We start from the raw sequence: 12178 nt of genomic DNA, 5'->3' as shown, positions 1-12178 counted from the left end.
TACATGTACAATGTACATGCCGCACATGTTCATGCATCGTCGATTTGCGTAGATGTGTACATGTGAACATGTGTGCGCACTTTGCGTACGAGGTTTAATATGTGTGAGGGTGTACATGTGTGTACCGATGCACTCCGTGCGGGTGTACATGTGTGTATCGACTTATCGTATGAGCGTGTACATGTGTGTATCGACTTATTGTATGAGCGTGTACATGTGTGTATCGACTTATTGTATGAGCGTGTACATGCGTGTATCGACTTATTGTATGAGCGTATACATGTGTGTATCGACTTATTGTATGAGCGTGTACATGTGTGTATTGACTTATTGTATGAGCGTGTACATGTGTGTACGGTTATACTGTGCAAGTGTACATGTGTGCCGATGCATGTTGTGAGGGTGTACACGTGCGTCGCAACGACTGACCCGCGTGCGTGTGTAGATGGCGGCCGGCGGGCTGATGAGCTCGCAGCTGGCGCGGCAGCTGGTGGCGCCGCTGCCGCCCGCCTCGCGCCCCTACGTACGGAACCACCGTTTGTACCACGCACTCCACACCGCTTCCCACCATTGGCGACACCGCACCGCCGTACATCCCCTCCCCCGACCTTACATACTGCGTACATACACACGCTCGCGTGCATCGTTGTTGATTCGTTGCTATGTTCAGATTGGATACAATTCGTAAATTTACATACGTTTTGTGAGCGGTATATAAGTTCCAATGTTTTGGACTTAAAATTTATTATCACAGATTATTTTTATGTTAATATTTTATTACGTGTAAATTAGTATTAATTTCAATATTTTTTTTGTGTGTAAGTTAATTTGACATCTCATTTATTAAAGTTTATTACAATTCAAACAACCCACAGTTATTCCTTTACATATGTAGAATGAAACTTAATATGTTGTTATGTACATGATTAAAAATATACAGGTTTATTATAAAATAACAACAATTTAATAAACAAAAAATTGGTTGTTTGTAAAGTAGGTTTACGATCGAGATGTTTACGTGATAACATAATGCAGTGGCAGCGCTCGAGATGAGACGGGAGATCAGTCCGTCTCTCTCTCTCGTTATACCTGCGATCGCGCTCGTGAGGTTTTGGTGTGGCACAAGTTTCTGAACATGTCACCCGACTAAAATGATTTTAAAAACGTTATCACGTTAAAAATTATTTCCACTATATTCAATGACGATGCGACGAGGTGTTGACGATGGCAGGCTCGTATCTCTTGACTCGCTGCATATTGTAACTTTTCAAGAATATGACCACAATTCGGGAGGAGAACGGCGACTTCATACGTGGTTTTGGCTTCATTTAATTACTCAAAATAATCCCACTCGCTTAACGAAATTTCAAGCTCTCACTTATCTTCAGTTTTCGTTAACAAAAATATTTGGCTTGCGGTGTGATTAATTGGCTTTCGAGTACCGCGATTGTCGGTCGCTAGATCACGATCGCACAAACCAAAACCGACTCATTTGTTGTATACTTTTTTTCAAAATTTAACCATTTTTTACCAAGTGGAAGACAAGGTTTAGAGTGTGTGGTGGTGGCTTCACATACATTGTAAAATAAATAATTTCACTAAATCATTTGCATGCTTTCACAGGTATCATGTGAGACTAGCGTAAGAGAAGCTTTGTTAAATATCGCAACACTGTACTATGGATTGGTTTTAAATATTTATATTGAGAATCCATGTTACAGATAATATTTGTCATCGTTTTCGTATCGTTTGTGGGTTCACGGCTAGTGTAACATACGTAAATGTTTCTACTTTCTAATAGAGCATGATGTAACCTATTTTTATAGAATTGATTGTAATAATTTTTAACAAGAAAGTTACATCACGCTTTATCAAATCGTTGTCATTAATCTTCAACTTCATTGACATTATTTATGTTATGCCAAGATATAATAATAACGACTGTTAAGAAACTTTAAAATCCGTTACAACTCATTTCAATATTATAACTGATTTTATTAGGTTGACTTGTTTTTTTTCTTGTTAATTATTATTTGTGTTAACTAACTTGGCATTTCATACCACCATTACTAAACCATGGCCTGGGCGCTAATAGGAACTCTCTATGTTGATATTAAAGTGTAAATTTGTGCAACAGTACGGCGCGGGTAAAGGCGGCCCGCCGCCCGTGAACGCGGGAGCTCCCAACGCGGCCGGCGCGCCCAGACGGCACCCGGACTTCGCCAAGGCGGAGGGCTACACGAGCGGCGCGCAGCCGGCGCCGAGCGGTGCTGGGCCACGGTTCGGCGGGCCGGGCGGGCCGGGCGGGCCTGGCGGGCCGGGCGGGCCTGGCGGGCCGGGCGCGTGGGGGCCCGCCTTCCAGCGCGCGGCCTCGCCCGCCTGGCGCCCGCCGCACCACGCGCCGCTGCCGCACCAGCACCCGCCCGCCTGGCCGCAGCACCCGCCGCACCAGCCCTACCATCCGCCGGTTAGTGCCTACTGACACTTTTGCATTTTATAAATATGTGAATTAATTCACGACTTCAGTGGTCACTGTACGTATTATAAAATCAGATAATAAAATGTATATTATTATAAGATTTACATGTACCTTTGACACTAATGTTAATCATTTACGCATGTTATGACAGTTTATTTGTTGACGCAAAAATATTAAATGTAGTCTTTATAGTAGAGCCATTTTAATAGGCAACATTTGACAGTTCAACAAAATTCAACAACGTAACCTAGTATGACGAATATAAAACATAGAAACATACACATAACACATATACAACATAACATACATACATGACATATTCGACATAGAATGATATTTCGTTTTGTTAGAAGTAGAACTGCACATTTGCTTAACTTTTTTCAATTACGATTACATATTTATAATAATAATGACCAATACAAGTAATTTTAAGATTTGATTTTATTGATAAACCATTCTTAACATAATAAACAATTTCAGATTTAAAGAACTGACTTCTCTACAATTTTGTGTCAATAAACCTTTTTTCTTTTTAAATACCAGAGACGTTACTCTAAAAATCGAAATTACTTGTGCATAAAAATCACCATAACTTAATAAATGCGTTGTGTTTTTTTAATAATGTATTATACTTGTCTTATTTTGCTCCTTAAATTTACGAAAGAAAGCATATTACTGGGACAGGGATTCGCCTGATGAATTTTAAAATTGACATGTGTTTCAAGTTTGATTGACAAATATTTCAAGTCCGTTTCGATTAAATTGTCTCGACTATAGTTATAAAACCGATTCGATATAGAGATAATTTGAAAAAATTATATTTATCATATTTTTTTATTTTTATTTCAGGGAGCAACATCAGGAGTCGGCCAGATAAAACGTGAATTAACTTTCCCCGCTGAATGCGTAGAGGCGACAGTACCTGCACTTGAGAAGCGACGTCGCTTGACAAAAGCCGACGTCGCCCCCGTGGACGCGTGGCGCATCATGATGGCGCTCAAGTCGGGCTTGCTCTCCGAGACGTGTTGGGCGCTCGACATCCTCAATATCCTGCTATTCGACGACAACTGCATAGGCTACTTCGGCCTGCAGCACATGCCCGGGCTGCTCGACCTGCTGCTGGAGCACTTCCACCGCAGCCTCGGCGACGTGTTCGACGCGCCCGCGGGCGAGAGCGAGCCGTGGTACGCGGTGGACGGCAGCCCGCCGCCCGCGGCCCGCCACGCGCCGCGCGCCGACCCGCCCGACCCCGCCGACCGCGTGCGCCTGCTGTCCGGCGAGAACTACACGCTGCAGACGCGCCGCCGCGTGCCCATCACCGTGGCGCGCGCCGACGACGACGCGCTCTTCGCGCCGGACAGCCCCGAGCCGGACGACGTGGACGACGTCATGGAGCCGTGGCAGCTGGGCGGTGCCTCGCACGTGATGCCCTGCTTCCGCGCCGAGTTCGTGCCGCTGCCCTTCGCGCGTGTGCTTCCCGGTGAGCGCGCGCCGTCGCCGGGCCGGCCCGCCAGCCCGCCACGCGCCGACCCGCCGGCCGCATCCACGCCCGCCGCTCCACCCGCCGCCTCACCCGGCCGCGGCGCCGACGACGATAATCTCGAGGCCGAGCCGATGGACATTGAGCCGGAGCGTAAGCCAGCGCTGCATGTGCGTGATCCGGCCGGTGTGCTCAAGCGTCGCCGCCTCGAAGATTATGAAGACGAGTGCTACACGCGCGACGAGCCCAGCCTCAACCTCGTCAACGAGACGCGGGACGCGCTCGCCAAGAGGTGCATCGCGCTCTCGAATATCCTCCGCGGCCTCACCTTTGTCCCCGGCAACGAGGCGGAGTTCTCGCGGTCGAGCGCGTTCCTCGCGGTCGCTGGAAAACTGCTCCTCTTGCACCACGAACACGCGCCGCGAGCGGCCAGGGCGCGCGCGTACGAGCGGGCCGCGAGAGACGAGGTGGACGCGGACGCGTGCTGCTCGAGCCTGCGCGGCGAGGGCGAGTGGTGGTGGGACACGCTGGCGCACCTGCGGGAGGACGCGCTCGTGTGCTGCGCCAACATCGCCGGCAGCGTGGAGCTGTCGGGGCAGCCCGAGGCGGTGGCGCGGCCGCTGCTGGACGGGCTGCTGCACTGGAGCGTGTGCCCCGCGGCGGTGGCCGGCGACGCGCCGCCCGCGGCCGCGCCCGGCTCGCCGCTGTCGCCGCGCCGGCTCGCGCTCGAGGCGCTGTGCAAGCTGTGCGTGACGGACGCCAACGTGGACCTGGTGCTGGCCACGCCGCCGCGCGGGCGCATCGCGGCGCTGTGCGCGGGGCTGGCGCGCGACCTGTGCCGGCCCGAGCGGCCCGTGGTGCGCGAGTTCGCCGTCAACCTGCTGCACTACCTGGCGGGCGCGGGCGGGGCGGCGGCGCGCGAGGTGGCCGCGCACGCGCCGGCCGTGGCGCAGCTCGTGGCCTTCATCGAGCGCGCCGAGCAGACGGCGCTGGGCGTGGCCAACCAGCACGGCGTGGCGGCGCTGCGCGACAACCCGGACGCGATGGGCACGTCGCTGGACATGCTGCGGCGCGCGGCCGCCACGCTGCTGCGCCTGGCCGAGCGCCCGGAGAACCGCCCGCTGATCCGCCGCCACGAGCGCCGGTTGCTGTCGCTCGTCATGTCGCAGATCCTGGACCAGAAGGTGGCGCACGAGCTGGCGGACGTGCTGTACCACTGCAGCCAGCTGCGGGCCGACGAGCCGCGCGACGAGTGAGCGCGGTGCTAGTGCAGTGACAGTGACACGGTGACAGTGAAGTGAGTGCGCGGAGACAGTACGCCGGGGCCGCGGACGACTACCGCTGGTACGTGTACATATAGGGATACGGCGCGGCCCCGAGCTGCGCCGACGACTCCTCGACCGATCGTAGAGCCGTCTGAACGTGTTAGTCTGTACAATCTGAATTTTGTTATTTATGTCCACGATGATTTATTTACAAGAATGTCAATGTGCTATAATCGATTTCTATTGTTCGATTGAAAAACAGATGTATTATAACTCGTAATTTTGATTTTTATAATAAAATGGGACTTGAATCTGTTGATTGGTTTTATGATGGAGATTTTATACCGAATACCTCTAGAGCCTTCGGTTGTGGAGTAACTGAGCGAGGAGCTTATGTGGGCTATAAGTTTTAATTAAGTTTAATGTGAATTATTACAATAATCTATAATATATTGAAATTGAATCTGAATTTATTTTCTTTTTGAATTGGCACTCGATTTCCATATAATTTCTTCCATATTCCTGAAATAAAAACAGTGGTGGTAACACTGACGCCCATAAACAAAAAATATTGATTACTGAATAATAAAAAGTAATGAAGTTATGAGTAAACAAGGAAGTTTACAATATTACCAAGCAAAAATCATTTATTTCTACAGAAATCTTACAATATGTTATTTCATACACAAGAAAAATATTATACATATTAAGGGCTTGGTCTAGTAGTGCAAACAAATGCATCCTGTCATCCTATATGTAAATAATACAAATGTACTAAGGGAAAGTTGCTCCACTTAATTTTTAAAAATTAAATCATTCGTATGCATAATTTAATATTCGTAATATGTACCAAAAATGACAATTTGAAACAATTTTCGTGAAAATTACACCGGGTGATTTTTTTTTATCAGTACACAAAATTTGCGAATACTTTCTATATCTTCAACTTCATGTTTATATAACTGATCAACTTTTACAAAGAAATTTGGACGAAATATAAAAAAAATAAGCTTTCCATACAAAATGCATAACTCTATACATTTTTTTCGACCTAAGTTTCTTAGTGAAAGTTGTTCAGTTTAACTAATAAAACGGATAAACAAATTTTGTATATAATAAAAAAAAATCTCATGTTTGTGTAAAAAAAATTATTAAATAGAAAAATACACAAATGAAAACAAAAGATATTTATTTCCAACTAGCTTCCGCCCGCGACTCCGTCCGCGCGGATGTCAGTCTTCGCGTCTTCTACAGATTTATTATATTATGTATAATATATAGATTTATATTGATAAACCTAATAAATCTTTTGCTAGCATTCTGATGCTTTATCGGTTGCACTGGATTTATCTCTTTTTTTTCAATCGCTTGAATGATATAGGATGGGTCCTTGATGGACATCGAATGCTGAAGTCTCGAATCAATCAATTCTGACAGTAGGCAATTTATGTAAAATCTTGATAATGGTCCATCATTTTATTTTGCCTAAACGTTACATACTTTTTTATATATTCTATTTTACTCCAGTCCAAACAGCAAATAAGCAGACTTCTGCTTGTGCAACGTTTAGTTGTCCCTGAATTTGGAAAAAATAGTCATGATTCTTATCTATGACAAAAGTGTTATTTTTTGCATTGTATTTCAAATATTAAATTTTTTTTTAACCGCATCTTCCGCATTCATGTCTTTTGCCGGAATTAGACATTTAACTTCTACTAGTCCCATTTTCCCTTTTTGATATGGGAGTGTATAAAGTAATTTTTTTAGATATTTCTCGATATACTTTTAAAAAGTTATTATTGTCATTTTGCTCATTAGGTAAAGTAATTTCGATATCAGTTTTAAGTTTTTTGATACCTGCAATAATAACGTCATAATCGCCTTATCGATTACACCCTGTATACAATCCACCATCCACATTCATAATGTTTTCCTGTCCTCCTCTCCTTTACGCTGTTCACCGATACATTTTAAATGAGTAAATCTGCTACCACTGAAGGATGTGTGTGTTCATTGTGATCAGCAAATTTTCACCACTGTTGTCGATTATTTGTTTTTCATTTTTAATCATCAATTGGGAATTATCAGTTTTGTTTTTTGCAGATTGGTGATGTACCCTAACAATACGTGGAAAAGGGAAAGCATCAACGAATTATCGTTTTCGTCCTCTTTTTTTATTCTTCGCGTCTCTGTTACTTCTGTTTGTTTAGTTCTCAACACCCACTGAATTTTCTATGTTATTGTGATCTTCCATTACATCTGAGTTTTGATGATGTGATGATAATCCATTCGTTTTAATATTGGTACTTAGAGTTGGTAGACTAAACTAGAAATGGCGGACTAAATTTGTCAGCGCGTCTGTAAGATCAGAATATAAAACCAACATCCTGTATTTAAGTTACAAAATTAATAATCAAACAAAATGCCGCTACGTTGAAAATGACTAGAAGAAAAAATTAAAACACCTAGGATCAATTTTGGAGTAAACAAATCATTTTCCCCGTATGGGGATTTCCCCGGATGAACTTGGGAAGTTCAAGTTCTCAATACAAGTTTATATTATATTTCGTATTTCTCAAACGAAAAATAAACATTTTTGGAACTTCAAAAAAATTATATTATGTATAAGAAAATTTATGAGCTTACACTTTAGTTTTAAAGAAATATATATCCCTTTACTGACACCCCGTAAAATAAAGAAATTGTTGCCAATCACCTTTGCAATCTATTTGGTTTCATTAACTTTATGTTCGAAGATAATTTTTTTTCTAGTAGTTACACGCGTATTTTCTTCGTTTATTTTCCATATCGAAATCAAATGTTTAAAAATACGAATATTTGCACAAAACTAAGATAAAAATAATCAATTAACAAAAATATTAAATTTAATGAAGTAGAGCAACTTTCACTTCGGTATGAAGGAAAATCGAGCGTAGAGCACACGTCAGAACGCTCCGGCCCAAGGAGCGCGACTAAAGAAATTCGCTAGGATTTTTCCTAATTATTTTAAATATTTTTTTAATATTTAAAGAATTATCAAAATTAAAAAAAATTTTTTTTTAAAGGATTAATACTCATTGGTCTTCAACCAACTCGAATAAATTAATGGAAAAAATAACTTTTAGCAGTATTTATCAATAGATTTTGTAAGGCAAAAAATGGGAAATTTAACGAATTTATAACGTTCTAATTAAGAAAATCGTAAGTTTTTCGGCAATTGTATTCAGCAGTTTTTAATAACGACTATATAAGGATAATAATGCGCTGATCAGATTGTGTAAATTGTAATCGGTTGCAACGTAGTGAGTGCACAAACTTAGCTCGAAATGTCTTTGGGGGAAAGAGACTTATCTTGAAGGCCTGATTAAGGTAACATAAAGTAACTTTATAAATGTGAAAAAATTCACGCGCATTGCGTATATAACACTTATTGATAAACAAGAAAAAAAAATTCAGTTTATCATTTCATTAGCCGGGAAAAAATTGTCAAATAACTTGTTGAAAACGCAATTTTGCTAGACTGCAGCCTTAATTGCATATTATCAGTTGATCTTATAACTACATAAGACATACAACTTTGAATTTGTGTATTAATTTTTATACTAAAAAGTAAAGTAATATAAATCAGAATTCACATAGCATGAATAAGGAAAGACTGCCTGTACTGTCTACAACTCTTCTTTTATGTAATTATTTTTTATGTTACCAAAACAACTAGTTAATGTTTTTGTTCTGATTATAGTAAAGCCGGGTCCCCTGCAACGTGTTATCGTGTTAGCTAACACGATAACATGTTTTGCTAACCGAATAGGGGCGTGGCCTAACAGTTTTGTTAGCAAAATCACAATAACATGTTTGCCGAGACGAATGGATAACATCCCCCGCGTTCGCCTGCGGGGAGGGGAAGGAACGCATTTTATGTTCACACTCACGAGAAGAAGACGTCCGTCCTAATTTATCTATGGTCCGTCCGTTATTGTATTTGTACTGATGGCGGCGCCACTTAACATAATATTGTATTGTATACCTTCGAAAAAAAATACTTACTTTTAGATGCACATTTTTCAGTCTATTGTAGAGAGCTAAACAGACTTCTGGAATCAGTTTTGATAGTTGTTGTTTAGAGATTCTTAAGTGATACATTATGCTGGTGTAGCTGTCTCCCGTCGCTAAAAAGCGTAAAGTCGCACCTAATCTCATGTCAGGAGGAATCACATCGTTCCTCCATGTTGTTTTCTTCTCTATATCTGGTAAAATCATAGTCAATAGCTCTTGAAAATCGCTTTCTGAACATCTAAAAAAATTTTTATACCGAACCTATCATCAATTTTTAGTTCTTGATAAATATTGAAGGAACGAGGTTGCAGGTAGGGTCGGACCCGGAACCTATTTTTATTATTTCTTTGGAGAACTAAATCAACTATTGCTAAAACAACTTCCACGTCTTCTTCGTCGGAACTCATTTTTGAAATGAAATAAAAACAATAACAAAAATAGGCGCAGCGGACGAGCGGTTTTGCAAACATGTTTTGGTAACATGTTTCGATAACATGTTTTGTTAGAAAATTGTCGCTGCGGACTCGGCTTAAGAAATTGTCTGATTGCATGACAGAGTGTAAAGAGCCTTATTATATAAGATTCTGGCAGGTTTGATCTTTTGACCTGCCTCTTGTCTGTGATGACAGTTCTTTTTTTCAATTGCCCCTGTCATTTTATTTCCATCAGTATTTGGGTAACAATTTTGTTAAATTCCAATTAAATATTTCTCTATTAGTGTTTACTATTGATAATTATGATAAAAGTTTAATAATCCAAATGTCCGTGGACCCGTTCGATGAAATAAGATGGAGTGTCAGTCGAGCGATAGTAAAAAATTATTTAAAGTATTTGACGCGTCCAAACGCAAGCGGACGAAGAAAAAGCGGGATGGCATCGACGATAGCAATTCTGTAGTTACCGACGAGTCTGGCGTAAGTATAATAAAGCATAATAAAGCAATATAAACTAAATGGACAGAGATGCTATTCAGAAATGTAGGAAAAGTAACATTATTCATTTTCTTACTGATAGGATTATTAATAATAAGCAAATGATGCCTGTGTTAGCATATTGAATTTTTAACCTCGTAACGCCCAGGCTATTTTTACCAAACATTGGCTTGCAGCCCAAGTACCTTTTAAAAGGTTCACATGGTGCGGACCCGGAGGTGATGAAATCTAAAAAAAGTGCCTTATTATTTCCGTATGAGCGTGGGATTTTTTCTGCATGTAAATGTATGTCAGTGGAAGGTTTTGAGACACTAAATAACCCCAAATTCGTTATTCTTTATTTAGGCATATGGGCTTTAATGTATTACAAAACCCGATTTCGCAAAATTCGTATTTTTTAAATTATTGATTAGCGGTAGACAATATAGGGTTTATTTTATATTACAAAAAACAATGAACATAAATATTTGGATAAATACATGTCTTCCAAAATTTTAATGACCAAAAAGATATCTCACACTAACAATCTGAGAAAAAAATATAAATTTTTGAACAATATGATCATTATTTTCTGTACTTATTATTTTTAAAGGCTAGTTTATCACGTGTTTTAGGATTTCTATCAGAAGAAATCCACTTCCAACAGATGACAGAAGCAAAAATTAGCAAGTTTCTAAATTGGACCCAAAAACACTATATAATAGCAACCCATATACCTTTTAAAATCAGAATGATAGTAGGTAAATTGATATATTTCTATAGAAATTTTAAATAATTTCGCAAATAAGAGTTGGTTTTTAATAAAAAAATATTATTTTCAGATTCTTCAGAACTGGAAGAGCTTTCTTGGTTTTGGTTTATATGTTGTAATCCTCATCTCCAAATAGTTCATACTCTTCTATATCTGACTGATTTAATACTTCTAAAGCTTCTTCGATTTGCTCATCTCTCATTGGGTTACCTGAAAAGGATAGGTACTAAAATATTCTGTAACAGACTAAATAATTTACTTTATATTATGAAGGAGAAAACGGTCTAAATCATAAGTTTCAAAGGCAAATCAAATTGATTAGTGGTTTATTCCCTTATACCTTTTAAAATCCAATAATATGTTAATACTCTTATACCTTCTAAAAGGTATCCAGATTTTACGAGGTTATTTTACACGCATATTCTTTATTTTCGCGTAAATCTAAATGTAATTATAATATTTACTTATTTGTCAACAAGCAGAGTAAGATACTCTCAGTTAAAAACCTAAGATTGCATCAATAATCATGGATTGAACTTACCACGTCCTCTAGTCAGTCAAGATGGCCAGACTTTTCGCCGGAAATTACATATATTTTATTTTTCTATTGGCACTATTGCTTAACCATAGACAAAAACATACTTTCCAGTAGCCGGATAAAAAACAGTAATTAGATTTGGCGCGTAATTTAAAATGTTACGGCGTTTTCAAATCAGATACTGTCAGATACCTTTAAAAAGGTACCGTGGGCGTTTATGTCATAAAGTTGGATAACAGCTTGGGCCGGTACCACTATCGAGCTGCATGCCTTTTAATAGGTATCTGGGCGTTACGAGGTTAATGTATGCCAGTTTTGTATAAAATTAAAATGAATTATGAAACTTATTTCATTTAAATCGGTATCTCAGTAATTCTACATTATTCTGCATATCTAATTCTAATTCTATAATAGTATTTGGCTAACATACATAAATATACAACACATTATTTTTTGTAACTAGAAAATTATTATTTCATAATTTTAAACTCTAGGGCAATGGTCGACGCGTATCTTCCGCGAAAGCCAGTCTTCAAGATGTTCAGGGTACAGAGAAAAATATTCCTCAAGATGTCAAACCTGCTAAAAGGTCCTTATTGTTACTTACATAATAAAAGTAGAAAACACATTTAATTTATCAAACTGGTAATAGGTAGGTAAGCATAAGAGATAGCACA

At 40.5% G+C, this 12178-nt stretch overlaps 1 protein-coding gene and 1 long non-coding RNA gene across 6 annotated transcripts in view; one reads left to right on the top strand and one right to left on the bottom strand.

Annotated features, from left to right (window-relative positions):
- The window catches only part of osa (trithorax group protein osa), a 97673-nt gene extending 91980 nt beyond the window's left edge, over nt 1-5693 (top strand). For 4 of the 5 annotated variants that reach the window (XM_090113671.1, XM_090113670.1, XM_090113669.1 and 1 more), the window contains 3 exons: nt 446-523; nt 2138-2467; nt 3329-5693. In XM_090113671.1, coding sequence (XP_089969797.1) covers nt 446-523; nt 2138-2467; nt 3329-5215 — 2295 coding nt within the window. In that variant the 3' untranslated portion in view covers nt 5216-5693. The remainder of the gene's footprint in view (nt 1-445; nt 524-2137; nt 2468-3328) is intronic. The other variant, XM_090113672.1, reaches the window with a different exon arrangement.
- Nucleotides 5694-10333: 4640 nt separating this feature from the next.
- On the bottom strand, nt 10334-11799 carry LOC149899564 (uncharacterized). The gene is made up of 2 exons (XR_016457892.1): nt 11505-11799; nt 10334-11173 (listed from the first exon to the last, which is right to left on the bottom strand). It is a non-coding gene; the product is annotated as an uncharacterized LOC149899564 (long non-coding RNA).
- Nucleotides 11800-12178: the final 379 nt, after the last annotated feature.

This window comes from Colias eurytheme, chromosome 20 (assembly GCF_061535395.1).
Source record: "Colias eurytheme isolate Ceu_HAF_F1 chromosome 20, ilColEury1 Martin Lab GWU primary, whole genome shotgun sequence".
NCBI classification, from domain to species: Eukaryota; Metazoa; Arthropoda; class Insecta; order Lepidoptera; family Pieridae; genus Colias; species Colias eurytheme.
This window is presented reverse-complemented; position numbering and strand designations above follow the sequence as displayed.